Source organism: Primulina huaijiensis, chromosome 13, assembly GCF_012295235.1.
Source record: "Primulina huaijiensis isolate GDHJ02 chromosome 13, ASM1229523v2, whole genome shotgun sequence".
NCBI lineage: Eukaryota > Viridiplantae > Streptophyta > Magnoliopsida > Lamiales > Gesneriaceae > Primulina > Primulina huaijiensis.
The window spans coordinates 14,830,355-14,842,021 of record NC_133318.1 but is presented as its reverse complement, the minus strand read 5'-3'; the positions used below and the strand labels follow the sequence as shown (position 1 = coordinate 14,842,021).

Sequence of the window (11,667 nt, the reverse complement as noted above, 5' to 3'; positions counted from 1 at the left end):
TTTAATCTAACAAGAGTTTGAATGAAAATAAGTGAGAATAAAAATGACACCAACGCTTAAAAGTGACACCAACAAAACGAAATCAATGCAAGTTGAATGAAATAAATGCAAATAGTTCCAACTTAATACATTGAAATAAAAACTAGAAAAACATTGAAATAATATACCAAATATCAAATTATCCGAATAATATTAAAGAAAAAACCTAAACAAATGAACCCTAAATCAAATGATTTTACGATTTTTTTATTAATTTTTATCATTATTATTGTTATTTAAACATAAATTAAATCAATTAAAAAAATATTCTACACACGCATATTATACATTCAATCTAATTTTGGTAGCTTCAAGAACCCTAAATCAAAATAATTTTATTTATTTGTTTATACATATATGGGGTACTGGTCAATAACAATGCAGGAAGTGGAGCTTCGTCAAGACAATTGAGGATTCCCTTAAATCTTCCATGGAAATTGGAAACAACTCCTTCTCATATCTCTAATTCCCGTAGATTATTCTACTCCTTCCAAATATGTATGCCACAGTATAGTGAGCAGGCCACACATTTCTGAGTGATTAGGGTTTTACGATAAGCTAATTTCGATGGCAAAAGCTCCTCCTGTTGCAGCTCGGTGGATTCCCGAAGATGATCTCTTATTGAAGAATGCAGTTGAGGTAAATGTAATTTATGGTTATTTTCGCCTCGCCCTTAGATTGATTGTCTTGTTAATATCGTTTTTTTAAAAAGTTTTTGTAAGGGAAATCTGAGGTAATTTTTCTTGAATCAATTGAATCTAGTTGTTGATGATACATCATTATGTTGCGAAAGAAATCAGTTATTTATCATGCATATTTGGTGTCTAATTCTAGAATTGTGAGAAGTGCTTCTTTGTGATATTGTTTTTTGTTTTTCTACACTCTTCGATGGTCAGGATAGAATCACAGTGCTAGATAATGTTTACAAAAATGAAAATATTCTCTCTTTTTTGTAGCACATATAGAAAGTGAGATAGAGATGGTCAAAATTTAAAATTGTAAGTTATGCTCGCTTTTTTTTAGTTTAGGACTAAACCTTGAGGTGAGGAGGGAGTATCTCTCTCATGGTAACCAATTTTGTCCTTGAAGATTTAAGAAAAGCATATGGATTGAAGATGATGTTTGCTTCTTGTTGTGATTTGTCCTGGGGAAATTAAAGTCATCGGTTTTAAAGATATGATTTTGATGAACAGCTTAAGAAAAAAGAAAAGCAACAGAAACTCCAAGCAACCTTCTTAAGCTAAATAGGGTTCGAAAAGCTGAAGACATCCATAAATTCTATCTCCAGTAGGACATTAGAAGGAGCGCAATTACCTAATGAAACTGTAAATATCCAGTTATGTATAATATGCCTCTATTATGATCTTGTCGACATTTTTCAGCAGAATTCCATTTAGCACAACATGCTTAGATTCATTTGCAAGCCTCAGGTTAGACCCCAAACCTTTCTAGCTCTGTCTGGTACTTGCCCATTTATAAATTAACAAAAATTCTCCTCCAACTCTCAAAAACTCTTGTAGTTCAATCATGTTTGTATCTTATATGCTGTTATTGAAATCATCAGAAAATTAGATGGAAAGATAGTATGAGAAACTCAAAAACATATTATTGTGAACGCAAGTGCTTCATAGATGACCTGAGAGTTGGCTTAGGAATGCTTGAATATGTATAGTTTGGTCTAATGACGACCATTGATTATAATTTGGCTTTTATTCACTCTTAGGCTTATGACACTAAATCTAATACTTCTCGTTGTCTTGGCCGGACTTTTGGCCTTGCCGATCCAGTGATGTGATTTCCTGTGAGCTCAAATTTCTTGGGATCATGTTGACCAGCAGGGACTCAACAAGGTCCTAAAAATTATTCACAGTATTTGTGTTCCTAAAAGCTCTGGCATTCTTTTGTGTCGAATCAATGGTCTATGACCCATTCCTTTGTTATGCTTTTTCTAACATTGAAAACAACCAAAAAAAAATAAAAAAATTGAAAAGAGTGAATGGAAAGCTGAAAATAAATTACATAGATGCTATTACTTGACTTGAATGACTATACTTGAATTTCTATTTTTCTCGTCCAATGATGATTAATTTTTGCACCATATTTTCCTGATTACCTGCAGGCTTTTAATTCTAACAACTTGCCAAATCCAATATGTTTTGTTCTCTTAGTTACACTTTCAACCTTGCCAGCCCTGCATAATCCCTATTGTTAGGAGCTCACGTCGACTAGTAAGAACCAAGAAAAGTCCTACAAACTAGTCACAATAATCTCCCAATTCCTTGAGAACTCCAGTTGTCAAGAACTCTGGCATTTGCTCGTCTCCAATCCATTGTCTATGACCTTATAATTCATATCTGTCTATCATATTGGTGTTTCTTATACTTATCTTATTTATGAATGAGAAGAAAACAAAATGAATGGGTAGATAGAGATATTGAAAAGTAAATTTCTGTGAATATCAGTGCTAAAGCGTATAATTTCCTTTCCTACTGATAATAAACTGTTGCAGCACTTGCTTGTCTAATTTCTATTAGACCTTTGTTCTAGCAATGCCGTAAATCTGATACTTTATGTTTCTTGCTCAGGGTGGTGCATCCTTGGAAGCACTCGCTAAAGGTGCAGTCCAATTTTCTCGCAGATTTACTTTACGAGAACTGCGTGACAGATGGCACTCTCTTCTCTATGATCCAGATATTTCAGGTCAATCATCTGCTCACATGTTTGAGCTTGAGATTTCTGGCTTCAACCCTTCATCGAAGTTTGTTAGATCAGATAATAACTTGAAAGGAAATAAAGAGATCTCACAGAAGAGGAAATTGGGCAGTATCCGAAGGAAATATTATGCCATGCGAAAAAAATTTCGTAGTGAATTTTTCAGTAACTCCGCTTTAAGTTTATTCGAACCTGATGCTCTTGAATTCAGTGGGCATGGTGCTGATTTTCAGAAGCGGGTGACACTTGATAGTAATTCTATGGGTCAAAATTGCATTCTTGGTGATAGTATTTCGGATGATTTGCGGCTACAGGAAGAAGACTTGTATATTCTACGGCATGCCTTTCCAGAAACGGTAAGGGATATTACTGTGGCTTCGGATACAACAAATGTATCTCGGACTCTCTGTCCACGCTCCATTGAAGAAAATTGCCCGAAGGGAATGCTCGGACGTTATGGATTTGATAAGAATGTTTCTCCATCATTACGAGGTACCGGAAACAATATGTTGAATGCAAATATCGAAAATAGAAACGGCTCGTTTACTCTCAAACATTGTTCAAGAAATGAAAATGCTGGAAATGTTTCAGTTGAATTTGAGGGCTTACCATTTAAAACCACCAAGTCAGACGACTATTCTTTTCAAGAAATCGCATTTGCATCTGAACAACCTCACTTACGTCACTTGAGAGTACAAGACATATCGGCTCCTCCCATACCTGGCATGTGCCTGCAAGATGTGGATCAGGTTTCTGATGATATGCTTCATGATTGTGCTAATGGTCAGGGAAATAGATCTGCAGTGCACACAGTTGAATTTGCAGACCCAGATTCACTTTTGAACCTTTCAAACGAGAGTGAGATTCTCCTGATGGATGTGGAGGAAATGCATGCAGAGGATCAACATTGTTCTAGTAATATCACTCCAGTTATTCAGGATTCTCATATTGACTATCAGGAAAATGATGTTGCAGTAGTTAATATTGAGACAGTAACAGTTTCAGAAACTAATTTTACGCTTTCGCCAACTGCAAATCCTGTGGTATTGGAAGCCACTGCAACCTCTTCTCCTGGAGAAGAACAAATAAATCCGCAGTCAGTGGTTAATGTTTCCTCAAAGTCATCTGATATCACTGAACTCAGCGATGGCCAGATCTTCTGCACGTTGAACTCTGAGGATACGGAAATTCCATGCAATGACGACATATTCTTACTAATCCATCCTTCAACATCATTTGGTTCTTCTGTAACACAACCAGACCTCAGGAGTTCCGTAGGTGCATCTGCCGCAGCTCATGGGAAGAATTATGAACAAGTTTTTAATCTTCCAACTAAATCAAATGATTGCATGAATGCTTTTGGAGGACCTCAAAAGGTTGGGATACACAGGTCGCCAGAATCACATTCCATCGACCAACTTGTTGGCTTTTCAGCGAAAATTCAAATGAATGATTCTAGAACCAACACCCTACTTCCTGGGTTTGCCTACAAGGTCAACGGAGATCCCGGTAAAGGTGGATTGGTGCACACAATTTCAAATACACCTAGCAATAGGTCAACAGAGAAAGAAGTTGCTGGAGTAGCTATTAGGGTACTTGGCTTTCCCTTTGCTTTTAAGTATGCATTTTACTTGCTGGAGGATGAGATTGCATTAACGTCTATATCTTACTTTGGTTATTTGTTGCTAACAGGTGAGAGACAGCCCATCAACGGTGACATTTCCTGAATCAGTTGACAATTCCTCGGGGTCAGATCAGGAAGAATCACTGATTGATGCTGAAGTGCCTTATTTTTCTGACATAGAAGCTATGGTATAGCATCTTAACATTGTTAGTTTTAAATTAAATGTTTGCCCAGCAAAACTATTTTTCTTCGAGTTTGATCTTGTATCCTATGCTTACAGATACTTGAGATGGACTTAGATCCATATGAGCAAGACTCCGTTATTACTAGGCAAGGTAATATATACTGTGCTCCAGTCAGTTGTAACGAATTCAACCCGTTTATCATATTGTAATATCAACCTCCATTACTGAATACTTTGACGTCATAATTTGAGTGCAAACTTATAACTTTATCATTTTACCATGTTTTTTTTCATGTAATGTTAGGTTATTTTCATCTCAAATCAAAGTCTTCTTGTATGACATTCATAAATTGCATAGAACTTCTTATATTATTTTCCTTGCACTGTAATGTATTTTCAACATCATGAGTCTATAGATGAAGTTTCCATGAATGGTTGCGTACATTTATTCAATCGAAGGGTTGCATTTTTAGTGCCATTGTGGTGCTTGGTAACGACTCTCATTTTGTTATGTTGTTATCTTAAATTCCAGCTACAAGTTATATGTGTGATGATACTAAGAGGACAATCGTTAGGTTGGAACAAGGTGCTCGTTCCTGTTTGCAAAGAGTAATGATGTCTCAAGGAGCTCTTGCTGTCTTATATGGCCGTCATCTGAGGCATTATATCACGAAGCCTGAGGTTCTTTATCCTGATCCATAGGAAATAAGATAATAAATGATTTTCTTATTGATTTCTTTTCTTTCATTTGATTATTTTTTTTGGAGGCACTTGATTTCCTTTGCTTCTTTGTTTAATTATGTTCTTATGTCAACTTATGTTTTTTATAGATCACGTTTCCCTTGGTGCTTGGGTCATGTCTTGTTAAACCCTTTTCTTTTGTCCTATGAGCTGACCTCAATTTATTATAGGGGCACTGCATTTCTTCCATCATTTGTGTCCTTTAGTGCCATCATATTGATAAATTTGGTCAATTGTTCATTGTTCATTTTGGTATTTTTCAATTTTTCTGGATGAATGCTTAATGAACTCTTGTTTATAGATTGTGCTTGGAAGATCGACGGAGGATGCTGATGTTGATATTGACCTGAGGAAAGAAGGCCGAGCTAATAAAATATCTAGGCGGCAGGTGTGCTAATGCTTTCTTTTTTTTTTTTTTTTTTAACCACCTTAGGATTACTCAACTGATGATGAATCTGAGATCATCCCTTATGAATTATGCTGAGGGATGCTTAAGGGTTCTGCAGTTCTGGTTCCAAGGTAAAGGCTTTGAACCAATTAAATCCGGATGCTTGGTTCGGTATTTCTGGTCCCTGGTCAAGTCCTAGGGTGAACCATACCGGTTTCGGACCACGAAACTAAATGTTTTTTTACTTTTTATCATTTATTGCATTAAATAAAAAAAATGGTATAGTTTTAATAACTATTTCGTATATGAGAGAATATTATATAAAAAAAATTGTAAGCAATGTCGAAAAAAATAAATATTTATTTATTGAAGTTTCAACTTAGATTAACATGGTAATTAACTCTCAATTTTCATCGTAATCAATAAAAACTGTTTTAGAAATCATGTTAAAATCTCACATCTCTAAATCCAATAAATTTATGAAACATATTAAGAAGAAGAAATAATGAAAGAGGAGTGGTATGGTACTAAAAGTCATAAAATCTTTCAGTAGTTTGTTTAAATGTTTCTAACAAAGCAATACATTTAGTAATAAGATTCCAATAATTTTCTTATATTTGCAAAGTTGATGAAACAATAGAATTATAAAACGGATTAAGCAAATATTTATGCGGTTATATGGTATTAAGCAAATGAATAAGAGAATTCCAACGAGTTTCAATAATAACACGTAACATTTTATGTTTAACACCGTTACTTTCACATATGTGTTTCCACTCTTTACCATATCTTTCTTGACCAACAATTTACCACAACATTTGAATTTTTGTTTCGAATTACTAGTTTAATCAGAGAAATCATCTTTCATACATAAATTGATTATATGACATGCACTTCTAATATGAAATAATTCACCATCTAACATCGGTTTGAGAATACTCTTTAATTGTCTTATCGCGATATTGTTTTTTGATGCATTTTCTAATGTGATGAACCTGATTTTATATATACACGATACTATCTACAAACATTTATGATATATCTAGCAATCGTATAATTAGTGTGTGCTTCGTCTAAAAATTCCAAAGCCAACTTACATAAAATGTCATCAATCCAATGGCATGTAACGATAGGATAAGATTCATTTTTTACACTAGTCCAAATATCGGTTGTCAAACTAACTTTGCACTTAAATTTTTGAAAGATGAATTTGCAAAACCATCATACTCACAAATAATAAAAGGCTGTACGCATTTAACCACAAGTTTAACAAAAGCTCAACGTGAAATTTCAGCAGTCATTACAAAATTTGAATAAGTTATAGGATTTATTTGTTGTTTGGTTGATTCTTTATCGCATGGCTACAAAGTTTGTTCGTCACAATTATTTTTTTTAACCAAATGTTTTTCGAATGTTCTGGTGCCTCCGTCGGAACCACCCGTTTTATATGAATGAGAAATTTTGTATATCTTACAAATTGCAACAATATTATTGGTATCTTATTTTTGATGAATTTTCGATGTGATCTCAAATTTTGCTTCATTTTGCAAGACTAAGTGTCTTGCTCTCGATCATGCCGGTTGTCCCAACCGAACCAACTGCATCTCTCATGCCCCCATTGTAGCTGGCCAAATGTTCTTTCTCTTGGCCTTCGAAATCGGCAGCCACATCACCATATTCATTGTGGAAATTAGAATTATCTTCAAACTCAAGAATCGTGTTAAAAACTTTAACATCATTCCTGCCAACACCACCACGACTTGAAGAATAGTCCATCAAAAAAATTATTGGAATAATAATATTAAAAAAAAGTAAACTGATTTTTAGTATACTCAGAAGGAAATAAATTATTTCGCCGAAAAAAAGGCTAAATAATTTTATAAAGTTGCGAAAATAAATTTATAAAAATGAGATAATTGAAGAGTTGAGGCAATTGGTAGATTTATTGAATTGCAATTTGCAAGAATTGTCAGAAATAAGAGAATTGTAGTTGAGAGATGTGAGGAGTTTGCAATAAATGATTCACAATTTATAGCCAAAAAATTGAACCAAAATGAATTTTTTTTTATAGATGGATCCCAACTTAGGGGCCAACATCTACAAAAATAGGTCCATACCCACTTTTTTTAATTATTTTTTGAACCGGACCAGTTCCGAATCCGGTTCTAATTTGTTCATGAAATAGGTTTGAACCAGGACCGGAACGGAACCGGAACCGGACTATTACAAAGAACCGCACCCAAGCATTTTGTTTAAGGGTTTGGGCCGGTTCAGATCCAGTTCTAAGAAACCGGTTCTTAGGGGGAGCTTCCGGACCAGTTCTAGGTTGAACGGCCTCCGTTAAGCATCCCTAGTTATAATTTCCAAATGCATGTTTTTTCCTGAAGATGTTGGAGATTGATCCAAATCCATTATGGACAGTGATGATTCTTTTGGTGCATATTTTGATTACAAAATCTTTTTTGTCAATTTTATTTGTTTTTCTTAGGCGATTATTAAGATGGAAGCTGATGGATCTTTCTTTCTGAAAAACCTTGGCAAGAGTTCAATGTCTGTTAATGGCATGACAATAGAAACTGGGCAACTTCTGAGCCTTAGTTGCAGTTGTTTAATTGAGGTATTATTCTTGTATACTAAAGATTGTATCAATTTGTTTTTTCTCAACAAAAGGTTTCATCATGAGATCAACTTCATCACCACTCATAACCTATTTCATAAGTATTTGAAAAGTTTCAATTGTCATTTATTTTTGGTGCATACGATTCATGGTGCATACAATTCATGAACAAACTTTCACTCATTTCCTTTGTCCAGTTTGGTGTATCTGATTACAAAAGCTAAAGTGAAAAAAAGTATCCACATTATGGGTGCTATTGGCATCATCACTGTTTTTCTCAGTTGTATAAATTAATGTTAGGCTTCATTTTAAATTTGTGTATGCTTCATATTAGGAAAAACAAACTCATCATTGCCAGTATGTTGTTTTTACTCAATCAAGCTGTCATGTAAGATGGAATTTACCAGTTGCCTTCCACTGAAATTAACCTGATTGTTTTAGATTTTATATTATCATATGAACTGGGTATGACCGTATCCCACAGCCTATCCCTTACAAAAGCAGCTATCCTCCTGCTTCCAAATAATGGAAGATGTCATCCCCTGCTGTGGGGGCAGCAAATGTGAATTTAGTGACATAATTTTTAACCAATTGATATAATCTTCTTTGTGAACCATCTAGTGCTGAACTTGGCAAATTATCTCTTCGCCCATTGATATAATCTTCTACTCTTCTTTAAGAGACGTCAATTTCTACTTTTCATTTTCTTAATATATAATGTAAGAGCATATGACATAGATATAGCCTCATACCTTGTCCATACGTTCACTGGATTTGAAAAGATTGCAGACCTGTATGGCCTTGTCTAGTTTATGTGCAGGAGATGTGTATATCATCTTATGAAGTGTAGCATACATAGAAAATCAGTTTAAAATCTTCGTTTTAAATTCATTTGGTAGCACTTAGTTTTTTGCATTATATTATCCAACACTAACCTATGTCATTAGCTCGTCCGCACGAGATATATAACAATCAACCAATGGTCCAACACTAACCAATGTCATCGGCTTGCATACAGGCAGTGTCATTAGATAGTCCGTACGAGATATATAATAATCAACCAATGGTCCACACTAACCAATGTCATCAGCTTGACTGTATGAAATATATGGCAATCACCCCAATATATGGTGTGATAACAATTGATTTTGGGTTGTGGATTGTGCTTTGACTTTTTAAATATACGATGTGCAGATTAAGGGAATGAGTTTCATGTTTGAGATTAACGAAAGATATGTGAAGCAGTATTTGGTAAATTTTGGCCACAAAAATAAGAAGTCTATCAAATTCGAACAGTTAGCCAGAAGATGAATGCGGGCATACCAGAAAGGTTTCTTGTTTCTTTCTGTATATATTATATTTATTAGAAGAGCTTATGTTCGAATTTATGTATGTGCTTCAGCTACATGTAAATATAGCAGGTTTTAGCTGTGCCCGATTTCTTATGTGACCATCCACGTATTTACTCTGTTCTTCTGTATAAATATAGCATCTTTTTTGTAATAATATATCAGATGGCATTGGGTTATGTGTTGGTGGTGTTATTGTTTTGTTCTCATGATTTTGAAACCACCTCTGGAACCAGCTGTATATCTTTCTAATCTGTCAGTATAAAATTTTATAGGTTACACGTGCTGTCACAAAAAATGGATTATTGATAGAAGAAAAATATTATTCATTCTATAGATTCAATATTCTTTTATCTCGTGTGCATGTTTTCCTCGTACTTGGTTTGTTCGCATGGTATATTAAGAGCTGTAAGGCTTTATAACTCTATGGAGGACTCTGTGAAGGAGCAACGACATCTGGGTTGATAAAACCCTGTTCTTCACACTGTCAGAATCGATCTTGCCTGGGATTGAAACCTAACATCTATCGACAGTGAAGCAGAACTATGTCTGGGCCACAAATCCATCGCCTCTCGTGAAGGAACGACCACTTTTGGGCAGCAAATTCGATATCTTGCAGACCTTGAACAAGATCGATTACGTCTGGGTCAAAAGAAGAATCGAGTTTGGAAGTCTCCACGGAAGTTGTGGGTTTGAAAAGACAAGACTTGTACCCTAAAATGGGCTTGAATGCTTATCGGTCCATCATCTCACCATTCATATATGAATGGTAAAATATTCGTAGAATAGGCTCAGTCCATTAAATAGGTCATTGATGGCAAGGGGAAAGACTAGGATACTTGAAGGGAGAATCGAAGGAGCCTAAGAAGAAAGATCCAATGTGGTAATTTGGAGAAATCTTCCAAGATTTTTCAATTGAAAACCAATTCGTGGAATTCCAAGCAAGGGAAAGAAACATGATTGATTATTACAATGAGATGCGAGCGCCATGGCACAAACTAGACTTGTGTTACGTAAAATCTTGGGAATGCAGGAATGAAAGTATAAAATACCAAAAGTGCATGGAAAAGAAACAGGTATACATGTTTCTTGCTGGACTAAATCGAGAGCTTGATGATGTTCGTGGCAGATTTTGGAACACTAACCCCTGCCATATCTCAGAAGTTTTGCAGAAGGAAGAGAAGAGGGTAGACGTCGAATAATGTTAAACGGCAAATTTGTGCCTGAAATTGAAGCGTCAGCCCTGGGGTCTAAAAGCACAACCAGTAACCATCAACCTAGACAATGGCAGAAAGGGGATTAAAGCAAGTGTGAGCACTGTCATAGACTCATATGCCGAGCCACACACGGGAGACTTGCTAGGAATTGCATGGAAAACTACCAAACTGGAGGCCGTAATTTCCAAAGCTCAAGGGCCGAAAATTTAGAGCAAATCAAACTGAAGTCGGAGAAGAAACCAGGGCAATCTCTAGAACAAATTCTTTTAGTAAGGAATAAAATTAAGGGATATTTTGTTTTTTTAACTCGATCAACTATTTAATTAAGAAAATGATCAAATACACATGAAAGGTCATCTTCTTAATTAAATAGTTGACCGAGTTTATTTTACAAAATTTCCCCCAATAATTGGTATAAGATTTTTCAATCCACACAGTTATCAAAATATTGGGTGTTGTAACGTCCAAAAGACAACCTACGTAAATCACATGCATGCAAATGATTTAAATTGCTTAATTGTTTTATGTAATTGATTTTACATGCTTGCATGATGCATACAACATTATTAAGGGACTAACTGCATGATTTTATGAAAACTGTAGATTTTACTCGAATATTCGATATAGGCTGGGGAAAGGATACCGAGGACGACCAAGATAAAATAAATATTTTTCAATAAATATTTTCAAGGCTTATTAAGATGATTAAATATGATTAAATTTTTCAAAAAACGGTAGAGTTCAAATTATTTTACGAGATCAACTTGATTTTATCCGGGAAGCCGGTTTTGGGCAA

At 34.9% G+C, this 11,667-nt stretch overlaps 1 protein-coding gene across 1 annotated transcript; it reads left to right on the top strand.

The window, feature by feature from the left end:
* Positions 1-382: 382 nt before the first annotated feature.
* Positions 383-9,820, top strand: LOC140991506 (uncharacterized). The gene is made up of 8 exons (XM_073461484.1): positions 383-678; positions 2,625-4,343; positions 4,444-4,563; positions 4,656-4,710; positions 5,092-5,240; positions 5,602-5,688; positions 8,177-8,305; positions 9,500-9,820. Exons 1-8 carry the CDS (start codon positions 607-609, stop codon positions 9,614-9,616), a joined length of 2,448 nt encoding a protein of 815 aa, XP_073317585.1. The 5' UTR covers positions 383-606; the 3' UTR covers positions 9,617-9,820.
* The last annotated feature ends 1,847 nt before the right edge of the window (positions 9,821-11,667 follow it).